This window comes from Chiloscyllium punctatum, chromosome 11, assembly GCF_047496795.1.
Source record: "Chiloscyllium punctatum isolate Juve2018m chromosome 11, sChiPun1.3, whole genome shotgun sequence".
NCBI lineage: Eukaryota > Metazoa > Chordata > Chondrichthyes > Orectolobiformes > Hemiscylliidae > Chiloscyllium > Chiloscyllium punctatum.
The window spans coordinates 19083989-19096936 of NC_092749.1; the positions used below are offsets into that span (position 1 = coordinate 19083989).

Below are 12948 nucleotides of genomic sequence, written 5' to 3' on the forward strand. Positions count from 1 at the left end.
GAGAAACATCAATGGGGTGGCACGGTGGCTCAGTGGTTAGCACTGCTGCCTCACAGGGACCCAGGTTAAATTCCTGTCTTGGGCAAGTGCCTGCGTGGAGTTTGCACATTCTCCCTGTGTCTGCATGAGTATCCTCCGGGTGCTCCGGTTTCCTTCCACAGTCCAAAGTAGTGCAGGTTAGGTGGATTGGCCATACTAAATTGCCTATAGTGTTAGGTACATTAGTTAGGGGAATTGGTCTGGGTGGGTTGCTCTTCGGAGGGTCGGTGTGGACTTGTTGGGCCGAAGGGCCTGCTCCCACACTGTCGGTAATCTAAAAACAAAATCAAATGGTGGAGCAGACCCGATGGGCCAAAAACCCTAATTTAGTTCCAATAGCTTAAAGTCTTAAGGAATTTTCCTTGCCACTGATGTGCAGTTGTATTGAAACAAATTTGCACCAAGTATGGAGGTTCTATGTGAGCTTTATCCAGGGACTGTCATCACAACACTGAAGCAAAGGCTTCAGAGTGGCTATGGTAACCATGAAATTATTATCAATCTTTGCAGAGTCACATTGGTTCACTGATCTCCCTTAAGGAACAGTATCTGGCCTAGATGTCATGCTAGATCCACAGCAACGTGGTTGACTCTTAATTGCTGTCAAAAGTTTGGGATGTACATCAAATGCTGAATTTTCCTGCAGCATCCACGTCATGAATGAATAAAATATAGCCACAGAGAATTTCAAAATTTCACCACGTAAAAATTAAAGTTTAAATAAAATTCTTGTGTTGGGACTATGTTAGCAGGCAAATTACTGAAATTCATCTGATAAAGGTCACTTTCATACTAATTTTCTTCTCATTAAAACAAACGCAGAGGGAATCTGATATTGGTTACTAGTTTCAATTAGACTACATTTGAGGTTGCTCATTGTTGCTTGTTGCACAGTTGAGCAGAAGTTCAAACGAAATCCCAATCTTAAGCTTTCTTGATAGTCAGCTATCGTCAAACCTTCAGTCTCACCATTCAGACAGAACTAATCTGCAGACACATCTGATGACTTTGCAATTCAGTTGGTTGCTTAATTCTGCCAACTCTGAACTCAATGTCAATTTCTTCTCATCTCCAGAGAAGTCTCCAAGAGTAAAAAATAAAAAATCTGCTTCTGCTTGGGGGCACTGGAAGCAATTTGCTAGAAGAAAATGCCTGTTTCTCCTGTTCTTCTTCTCCAACCTATATATGGTACCCTCGTGCAAAGGTAGTTTCCAGAAGAACTATGTCTAAGAGTCACAGAAAGCTAACTACACTCCCCAGACATGCATAAAATATTAAGATGTCCTGTGATTATTTTAATAGTTGATCTCCTAGCTTCCAAAATTCAACCATCCTGCTCAATACAACAATTTGGCCAAAGCGCTGATCCTGCCTACTGGCCAGCCCTCAGCAATCTCACCTTTCAATTCACAAGTTCTCCAATCCTCTAACCATGCTAATATATTACCTTTAACACTATGAGCTTTTGTCCTAAGTAGGCCTATATGTAGTACATTATTGAACTACCTTTTGGAAATCCAAAATATTACATCTACTTATTTCCCTTTATCTATCTTCCTTGTTACCTTCTCAAAGAATTCTAATAAACTTGTAAGGCATGAACTCTTCTTCATTTTTCCTTACGTTGTCGTGTCAAAAGAGTTCAATACTGCCACATTAAGAAAATAGTTTAAACAAAACTCTTTCAATTTCTATTTCATCCAATTCAACTTTCTAAGTTAAGCAATGCCTCAATTTTAAAATTCTCATCCTGGTTTTCAAATTGTTCCATGGCCTTGACCCTCCTTATCTTTGCAATCTCCTCCAACAACTCAAAGACATCCATGCTCCAAATTCGTCCCAAACCGCTACTCCCCATCACCACTCACCCCTTTCAGTAGTCTTTAAAACTGCATCACAACCAACCTTTTGCCCACTGTCCAAATGTATCCTGATGCATCTTGGAGTAAAACGTTACTTTGTAATGCTCTACGAACACCTTGGAGTGTTTAATTACTTCAAAGGTACTGTACAAACACAAGTCACATTTGTTTCTCTAATCCAAATGCATCATTACAATATTGATAATATTTAATGCATGTTGTCTCTTATTTTCTTCAAGTTTGTGATGTTCCACACTTGAAGGCTTAATTGTTAGTAATGACTTCATCCTAAGTTAAGTTGTTGCCCTTACAATGTTCAATTCCTTTTGTTCAGATACTGTTATAGCTATTGGCCAGTTTGAAATGGTTATTATTGTTTATTGAATACGACTAAAGTATCAGCTTGGTTCAATGTACTGTTAGGGTAAAAGAACTTGATAAGGCAAAGAAACTTCTAGGGTTTTGGGGAGAAATAGGGGAGTGGAACTAAGACAGCCAACATAAACTCATTAGCCTCCTTCAATTCTGTATCATGCTCTGAATTTGTGCTTTTGGTTATCTGCCAATAATTTGTTAAAATTAATAAATAGCTTTTAAGCTTAGATGTGCAATTCTTGCAGAGTGCAATTTGGCTGCTCCAACATTCAAGCTTTTAGCAAGTGATACCGGTCTTACGACAGCTCATGGTCAAGATGCTCTCCAGAAATGTCATGAAGTTTTACATAAGGGAAACAAAAGGGGTAGGACAGATAAAGAAGCCAATTATGCAAACGAGAGTCAACATGAAAAGTATAATCACAGAAATTATTCACTTCAAAACAAAAACATCTGAGAATAAAAGTCAGAAATTGTTTGAAGTTATTATCATCAGTCCCCAAACACGAGTTGATTTTGTGGGATTTTTTTTCAATTTAAGTGTTATTTTTGTTTTGAATTGGATTTCTGAGGCCTTGTACAAATTAAGAATGAAGCTGTCCTATGAATTATTAAATGTGTAAATATATTTGTATTAGTCCGTAGGGAATTTGGTTAACTTAGTAAGTTCAACACCTGTGTCAACTGAGGTCATGATGAAAACTCCGCCTTCTCAACCTAGCCCCTCACCTGAGGTATGGTGACCTCTAGTTCGAATTCACCACAGGTCATCTCTCTCTAATGAGAAAGCAGCCCATGGTCTTTTGGGACTGTCACAGGGCTGACTAATTCTTTTTAAATAAGCTGCTTTAAAACTCTCCTCCTTTAGCAAAGGCACGTTGACAGTTTTTTTTAAATATTTCAAGTATGTAAATTTTACTTACATGAAAAACTGCTTCTAGTCAGAGGGACAGTAACTAGATGACATAGCAGGTACGGAGGGCTCATATGTCAGAGTCCCTATAGATTATATAAAAAGTACAAGGGGAACTTTAAAAGGAAATTCAGAAAGCTCAAAGACTGTATGAGAAAGCACAGGTAGGTAGAATAAAGCAAATTAGAAAGGGCCTTTTAACAATTATGTAAAGAGCAAGAGAAAAGTGGGCCTGATAGGGACATAATCTGTTGGTGGTGTCACCAGGACCCTGCACAGTTTCAGTAAGACCTCTCTACTCTTTTACTGCACCCCCCTTGAAATAAGGGCCAAAGGCCCATTAGCCTTCCAGATTACCTACTGCACTTGTGTGCTAGCTTTTTGGCTTTTCTGTACAAGTACTCTCAAGTTCCTTTGTGTTGCAATTTGCACTTTGTAAACTGCTTGTATCTCTCTCACAACTTGCCTTTCTACCTATTTTTGTCATCTGCAAATTTATCTACAGTACATTCGCTTCCTTCCTCCAAGTCATTAATATACATTGTGAACAGCGCAGTCGCAGCACTGGTCTCTGTGGAATCCCATTGGCCACGGGTCACCATGCTGAAAAGAAACCCTTTATCCTCAATGCTGCCCAACTGCCAGTTCTCCATCGTGCCAACACCAGGCTCATCTTATGACTTAACTTTCAGTGAACTACCTTCTCAAACATCTTTCAAAAGTCCAAATACTACTAGTTCCCCTCTATCCATTCTGATCGAGACTTCCTTGAAAAACTAATAAATTAGCCAGTTATGATTTCCTTTCATGAAGCCATGCTGACTCCACTTGATTACATTAGGATTTCCTATTATTCTGCCATTACTTTCTATATAAATTGATTCCAACATTCTTCCAATAAACAAATTAGGCTAATTGGCAGATAGTTTTGCTTTTTGAATAGAGATGTCACATTGGTAGTTTTCCAATCCACTGGTATTTCTCCAGAACCAAAGGATTTTTAAGATAATTACAACCACTGCTACCTCTTTCAGGATCCTGGGATGCAAACCATCAGGAGCAAGGGACCTATCGCCTTTAGCCCTATTAGTTTGCCTAATCCTACTTCTCTAGTGATGATGTTAGCCCTTCACTTAGCCTATGTTCACTTTGACCTCTCTCCATTTATATATTTAAAGAAGCTCTTATCGTCAGTTTTTATATTTCCTCCTTAGTTTGTTCTTGTACTTAATTATCTATCATGCTTTTAGTCCTCTTTTGCTGGATTTATCCCAGTTTTCAGAGCTATCATTAACTTTTGCCTCCTTCTAAATTTTCCTCTTTCAACCTAACACTCTCCTTAACTTCCTTGGTTAGCCTTTTTCTTAAGGTAATTAGGTAACCAGGAGGGTTGATGAGGATAATACATTTGATGCGGTCAATACAATCTTTAGCAAGGGTTTAGACAAGGTCTGTTTTCGTAGATTTGTCAAGAAAGTAAGAGCCTATGGGTTCTAAGTCAAGGTAGCATGTTGGAAAATTTACTGAGAGGCAGGAAGCAGAAGCTGATAGTAGAGGAATGTTTCTATGACTGAAAGTCTGTTTCTAATGGTGTGTTTCCACAAAGCTCAGTGCTGTGACCTAGCTATTTGTGATGTACATTAATGATATAGACTTAAATGATATATATCAGAAAACTGGTCAAGGACACAAATATTGGTAGGTTGCTAAATAGTGTGAATAGCTGTAAACTGCAGTAAGATATCAATGGACTGCTCAGATGGGCAGAACAGTGGCAAATGGAATTCAACCCAGAAAACTAAGAGGATTTGGAGAGATATAAGTCTGGAAGGTGTGATGATCAGAGGAACCTTGGTGTGGATATCCACAGATCCCTTATGCTAGCAGACCAGGTAGATGATGTAGTTAAAACGACATATGGGATACTTGCTGTTATTAACCAAAACAAAGGGTACAAAAGATTATAGGATACAAGGTTAAGTTACAACTATATAAAACATTGATTCAACCATAACTGGAGTATACCATGCAGTTCTGATCACCACATTATAGGAAGGATGTGCTTGCAATAGAGACATTGCAGAGGAGACTTACGAGGTTGCCACCTGGGCTACAAAGAAAGATTGGATAGGCTGGAGTTACTTTCGTTGGAGCTGTGAAGGTCGAGAAAGAACCTGACAGAGGCATATAAGATTATGAGAGGTATTGATAGGTGTATAACGCAGCAGTTTTTCGTCAGGAGAGGGCTCAATAATTGAGGGCATAGATTTAAGGAAAGAGGTAAAAAGCCAAAAGAGGGAGTTGATAAGAAATGATTTCACTCCGTCTGGAAATCACTGCCCAAAGGGTGGTTGAGTCACAAACTCCAGAAACATTTAAGCAGTACTAAGATATTCACTTGTGCTACCATAGCTTGACCTATGGGTTAAGAGCTGGAAAATAGGATTAACGCAGTCATACCTTTGTTGACTGCCACAGAAACAATAGATTGAATGGTCTCTTTCTGTGCTGTTAACATTTTTAATATATATTTAAGGAGATTTTCAAAAGGGGAGGCAGAAATAATCTTTGTCATGCTTTATGATATGGAATGCACTCCCCAAAAAATGGGAAGGTGATGGCCCAGTGGTATTGTCACTGGACTGTTAATCCAGAGACCAGGTAATGTTCTGGGGATCTGATTTTAAATCCAACCGTGGCAGATGGTGGATCTGAATTCAAGAAAAATTTGGAATTAAGAGCTCAATGATGACAATGACTCCACTGTCAATCATCAGAAAAAACAACCACCCGGTTCACTCATGTTTTTTAGGGAAGGAAACTACCATCCTTACCTGGTCTGGTCTTTTTGTAACTCCACATCTACAGCAATGTGGTTAACTCTTAACTGCCCTCCAGACAATTAGGCTTAGGCTATCAATGCTGGCCTAGCCAGTGATACCCACATCCCATGAATGAATTAATAAAAACTTGGTGGTGGACACAGATACAACTGTTACTTTCAAAATGGGACATCATCTATACATGAATTTTTCTTTTCAGTGAAAGACTTGGGATGGCCTGACTACTGGATAGCTTTTTCAAAGAGCTGGCATTGGAATAATTGTGCTGTATAAAAAGTGATAGGGAAAGGAAGGTTGAGTTTAAAGTATTCTGGTACATCAGAAAATACAATGCAATGGAATGATAAAGTACCTCATCATCACTGGAAATCTGAAGATGCTGAATTGAAGCCTGTGTCAGGGAACAGATGTAGCTCCAGATGCAAGAACCTCTCTCCCAACCCACTACTGAAAGTGCCTTCACTATCTCACTCATCACAGCGAGATAGAGATGACATCTGTCAAGGTCCAAAACCTTGAATGAAGAAGAAACACAGTGGATTTAGAATAACAGAGGAAAAAAAAAGTTTCATGTGTACTTGTTCAAAAATGAGACAATAATCATACCTAAACCTTCTCCACTCCTGGCTTAAAAAATAACCTTCAGACAGGGTGTACTTTGATGAATTTCCTTCTTTACAATTCTTAGCAGCTCATTAAACACATGCTTACAATTTCACTACAAAATTGCTCACAGAAGAATTACTTTCTCGTCTGCAATAACTGCTACCTCCTTCCCATTTGCCATTGGCAAGATAACACACCAGATATAAAACAATATTATTTAAACCAAAATATCTGGCTTTGTTCTAAAAATTGGCATCCTGCAAGTTTTTTTGACAGCTTACTAGCTCCACTTCAAACATCACAATGACAGTATCAGAGGGCATCTATTTTACAAAATATGCTGCAAATGTCAAAATGAAACAATAGGTTATAAAAATGTAGGATTGTTTGTCAGTGTTTGTCAGTTATTTCAGATAAGACATTTATGTCTGGAAACAGACATACTTGCTGTCACAAAATATTTTGAGGAACTTGATTAAAATGATTTTGCGACATGATCAGACGTTTAAGAAAAAGAGACCCTCAACATCAGCTTCCTTAGCCCAGAAATTAGTTGATTTTGTTTTCACAAGGGAAATAAACTTGCACCCTGCTTAAACCAAGTTCTGCAGCCTTGATAATTAAATTCACTAAGTCCGGTGACATGGAGTTTTCAACTAAATTGCCAATCCACAAAGACAGAACTTGACAACGAATAATATTTTATCATTATGAACTTAACATTTTTAAAAATTATTTAATTAGCAGATATAATATACACTGATGTAGATCTTTATTTTCACCATCTATTGCAAAAAATCCTTTACTCGGCCATCCAATTTTTAAAAATTCACTCATGGGATGTGGGTTTTACTGGCTAGGCCAGCATTTATTACCCATCCCTAGGTGCCCTCAGGAAGGTGGCAGCGAGCGGTCTAAACTTTATTCGAGATTTTTGTTGCAATGAAAGACTATTCAACTCTTTGGTTTAGAGTTAATACGAACAGCCATCCTTTAAGACCTTTAAATCTTTCAGTCAGATTACAGTTGTCTTTGGAAATTTTTAATGATCCTGAACAAGTCTTCCAGATTTCCACAGCAACAAAGTGCTCCCTGATTTTACTCTTAAATAGCCTGGTTTTAATTTTAAGTTTGTGCCCCTTGTTCTCAACTCCCATACCAGATAAATTAGTTAATTTGTGCCAAACTCATTAAACCCTTTTGTCAACATTATCCTTCAACGTCTACCCCCAGGGAATCTGAATCACATTTATGAAACCCATCGTTCTAACACAGCCCTTCAGAGTCCGAAATTCTGCTACCTTGTATTGTACACCCTCCAACCTTTTCTGAGGTTTAAGTGGTCAAATCAGATATGAGCGTTGGCCTTGGCTCAGTTTAGAACATCCCCCTCCCTGTGACAAAATGTTAAAAGTTCAAGCTCCATCTCCATCAAATGAGTGCAAAACTTGAGCTAGAGCAATGAGGGAGTTGGAGGTGTCTATGCTCACGTGAAACATCAAACTGAGGTTAATCTCTTGGGTGGATAGAAATTATGTGACCACAGCATTCTAAAAGGGGAGTGGGGAATTTTCCTTCAATGTTCTGCCCAATTACTATCACTTAACCACCTCCTAAAAGATTATTACCTGACAAGTGAACTGTGGAGGCAAGGCAAAGGCTAGGGCTGGGAGTGGGAGAAGGGATGACCTGCATCAGGATAAGGGAAAGACATGCATTGGGAGTACGTCAAAAGGGTGCCCAGCTTCGAGACATTGGGAAGCAGATTCTATTTGTCCATTTTGTGCATTAATGTTTGCAAAAAAAAAAAAATTACAGGACTAAAGACTTCTCTTCCTGCAGCACTATTTTTGAAACTGGCTACTGCTTGCTGCTATTTCCCAATTACATCAGTTTTTATATGAGTAACAGCTTGGAAAATTATGAACAGTATTCTGCGATCTCCACTTACAGTTTTTAGTTCACTTGTTAACCTCCTAAGTGTATACTCCAAGACTTGTTCTACCGAAGACATGAGACAATCTCGTAGTGCATTCAGTATCCTGTCTATTAAACAAAGATAGGAGAGGACTAACATCAGTAATGCACTGGATGCAAGTTTTCTACAATAATTTTTTATTGGCCTAGGAACAAACCAAATAATTTATTTTTTAAAAAAAGGATTGATAATTGAGAATAGGTTCACTAAAATGCTTAGCAAGCTATATTCAGTAAAGTAAGTAATCAGTGTCAAACTCATTTTGCAGAATGCTCGACAGCAACCTATTAGTGTCAGACCCAGAAAGGCATTGACAGAGGCAGATCTTCAAGTCATTAACCCAGGCCTATTGAATACACTTTTCGATTTCTAAAACAGGGACACTATTACTGCATTGCAGAAATTAAATTTAAGCATTTTATTTCCCCCTGAAGTGGGGAAAGGAATCAATGGTAGTGGTGGGTTGCTTAGCAGTGTAAAAACGATTTGTGGCAAAGGAAAAACTGATATCTTGAAAGCCAACACAGATTAACACATTTTAAATAAATATACCTAGAAGCACAACAATAGCCAGATTAGATGTTCTGTTAACAAATGGCTTATGAAAAATAAGCAGGAGTTCAGAGGACTCACAGCCTACCGATTTCCTGAGATAAGTTATTGTTACAGCATTCTTTGAAGCACACTTGTGTCTCCAAGAATGTAGGTTCCAATTTGTTTCTCAATTGCTGACCAACCACAGGGTCAGCAGGGACCAATCCAACCAATTACAATCAGCAAATATTGAAAAGTACTTTAGGATGTGAAAGGTATGGTGTAAATGCAATGATTTTCTTTACACCACACAGAATGTAGACTTTCAATTTTCACATCATTGTATACCTATATTGAAATAATTTGCAAATTAAAACTGAAAAACATTGAACATTCATGTCAACTATAAAAGAGACCTAAAGGGGGCAACATTTTCACACAGAGGGTGGTACATGAATGGAATGAGCTGGAGGAAGTGGTGGAGGCTGGTATAATTGCAACATTTAAAAGGCATCTGGATGGGTATATGAATAGGAAGGGTTTGGAAGGATATGGGCCGGGTACTGGCAGGTGGGAGATTGGGTTGGGATATCTGGCCAGCATGGACGGGTTGGACCAAAGGGTCTGTTTCCATGCTGTACATCTGTAAGACTCTATAACTACTCAACTCCATATTTAAAAAAATGATGCACAATTAACAAAGATATTAAAATGTCAACAAAATTAAAAGCTAAATGATTATATTTCTTCCCTTCACACATCAACGTTTAGCAGCAATCGCAAGTAGTAGTAGTAGTTAACACCAATAATTACAAATGGTCACTGTTCTGTTCCTCACACCCGCAGAGATAAATAACATGAACAAGTTAATCTATTCTCTTCTCATCACACATATATAAAACCTGTCCTCAATTCTTGGTGAGACTACTATCTCAACACTGCAAATTTTGTTTTATAAATAGTTTTGCTCATAAGTCCACTACGCAAGAGATGGCCAACCACTCGTGGATTTCATCAAAACAAATGCTTCTAATTGCTGAAACATAAACTTACATTAAAATGGCTTATGCACAACTTGTTATTTGGCTTGTTGAAATAAGTGTTCTAAGTGACCTGCGAAAAGATTATCTAAAAATAAACCAGCTATTGACTTTTTTTTTTATAAAAAAGAAGAAGCTATTTACAGTTCGGTCTCGTTTCTGTACTTTTTCAGGATGCCAACATTAGTGTCCACTGATCTTAACTTTTTTGACCATTTCTTTGTTCTCTTTCACTAGCCCCACAGTAATATTTTTAATGACTTGCAAATCTTTTTATAATATTTGTACTGCATTTCTGATTGCCCCTTTTCAGCATCATAGCTGCCTGATTGATTTTTATCAATACTGCCTTTGTTTTTTTTTGGCTACTTACTCATCTATGTGTAATCATTCACTATCTTTTAACATTAGTCTCCAAGCCCTTGGATATCATACCCCACAAACATTGCTCATATTAACAAATAAAAGACTTAGAACATCTGTATATCCATTCAATGGATTAACAAATTACAGTGACACATTTAGTTCTGACTTTGCTTGACAAAGAGTCATTACCTTTAGGTTTCAACACTATGGGAAATGAAGTCCATTACCAAATAATTTTAGCGGTCTTTATTCATATGTTCTTGCAAGACCGGGTGTCCCAAAGTAGGCACACTCCAGAATAAGATCAGCACATTTTTATACAGTTTCTTTGAGTCTCTCTGTTCTTCCCCTTTTACCTTATTGGCTTAGCATACAAAGCGTCAAACCTATCACAACTATTCGTAACTCTCCGCCTTTGATTACTTCTCCCCTTACTCTTTCTTCAGCGCCCCTTACCCATGTTTATTTCTTGCCTTATTTGGTTACCCTTATCCCATCCAGTTCCTTGTTCATGACAAATTGCAGCTTGCTAGTCCAACCGTTTTACCACATCCCTCAGTGGCCTACCGTTAGCATGCACCCCCTTCACTGCTAGCTGAGTATTATGTCTTCTGCGACACTTCTTCCCCTGATAGCCCACAGACTTCGGAGTACGTGACTTCTGCAGAGGCAATACTTACACACATCTTCTACAAACACAATGTGGAGATCCGGAATTAAACAGACAGACACAAAAACTTGTGGTCCGAGACCTGCCACTTTCTTCCTTCTGCAATACATCAGTTCCAAGGCTGCTATTTGTAACTGTGAAGAGACAAGATGCTGGAGAAACTCAGCAGGTTTGACTGCATTTGAAAGAGAGAAAAACATTTTGAGTGCGATACAACTCTTCTTCAGAACGGAAGAGTCATATTTGACTCAAAACATTAACTATGTTTCTCTCCACAGATACTGCCAGATGTGCTTAGTTCTCTTCCAGCATTTTCTCCTTATTTCAGAGTTTCAGCATCCACAATATTTTGCTACAATTTGGAGACCTGTGTATTTGAGCATCTGAATATAGGAAAGAATAACAAACATAACAGAAAAAGTGACAACATAAAGCCACTAGGATGTTACCAGAGATGGCGGGTTACGGGTATGAAGAAGGAAACTAGGGCCTCTTGGGGAGAGGCATAACAAGTCTTCATCTTTATTACCGTGCTTCTTCTCGAGACTGGGAGAAGCTTACTGACATCTGTTGAGATTTGAGATTCTTTGTGATGGAATTTTTAAAGTTGTTAGCTTTGTATCAGTATTCATTTTTTGAACAGCTCGGACTTCTTAAATTATGCATTTTGCAAAACTTTAACACTAAGAGTATTAACAAAGTTATCAAGTGATGCCCTAACATATTTTTGTAATGCAAGGTATTTCTAGGTTAGACAGCTATAATTATTTCATTGCTTTGAAGATTAATTAATTTGCTTGACTTTGCAGATACTTCCATATTTAAGGGGTTATGATGGGCTAAAATTTTGCCTTCAAACACGATTTGATTGTTTGTCCCAGAGTTGCAGTGTAATTTTAAAATTTACACTTCTTTTGTTATGCTTGTTATCATCAAGTTGACAATAATTCAACGAAGTTAATCAGTAACCCAGCATCCTGGCTTGCATGAACTATCCAACAGATGAACAAATTAGCAAGGTTTGTCATATCTTGAAAAATCTTGTGATCTAGTCAAGATATGTAAAATGTTCACAAGATTTCAAAGGTTAGATTACAGGAAAAACATTTTCTCTGATGGGGGATTCTAGAACAAAGGGGTCTTAATTTGATAATATTACATGCTCACTGAAAATGTAATCAATACTAGGTCAACCAAATTTTTAAGACCAATAAAGATTTTTGTTAAATACATGTACCAAAAAGATACAGCCAAAAATATCTGAACATCTAACACTACTGGTGCTCCTAATTTAGTGAAATGGATGATTTTTCTCTTAGATGCGTACGTGAAGGAATATGGCATACTATGACCCTCAATTGGACTGGTTTGGCAAACATTCTGTGGTAAATTAGAAATTACTTGAGAAGACTTACAGAACAGCTTCCATCTGTCACAAATGAGAAATTTGACAGGCTGGCATTCAAAAAGTTTAGCAACATTAGCAATGTTAATTTGTTGCAGATCAAAAAGCTGCAACATGGAGACTGGATATATTTTAAAAGTGCATTGGGTTCACTGCTGGCAAGTATACTCTCTTTTTACACATACATGGCCATGACGTAAACTTTGTTGACACAAATCACATTTCTTGCTCTTGGTTTCACAACAATCCTATCTTTCAACTTCTACTTAGTTTGCCAAAAACGCTAAGAAAGCATGGTCTTTTATGGTAAACAACAA

General features: G+C 37.8%; 1 protein-coding gene across 7 annotated transcripts in view; it reads right to left on the reverse strand.

Annotated features, from left to right (window-relative positions):
- LOC140482788 (probable methyltransferase TARBP1) overlaps window positions 1-12948 on the reverse strand; it is a 179343-nt gene that overhangs the window by 111063 nt on the left and 55332 nt on the right. For all 7 annotated transcript variants that reach the window (XR_011961789.1, XM_072580400.1, XM_072580399.1 and 4 more), the window contains 2 exons: window positions 8590-8684; window positions 6385-6546 (listed from right to left, as the gene is read on the reverse strand). Coding sequence is in view for 6 of the 7 variants with exons in the window: in XM_072580400.1 (XP_072436501.1) it covers window positions 6385-6546; window positions 8590-8684 (257 nt within the window). In the remaining variant the exon portion in view is untranslated. The remainder of the gene's footprint in view (window positions 1-6384; window positions 6547-8589; window positions 8685-12948) is intronic.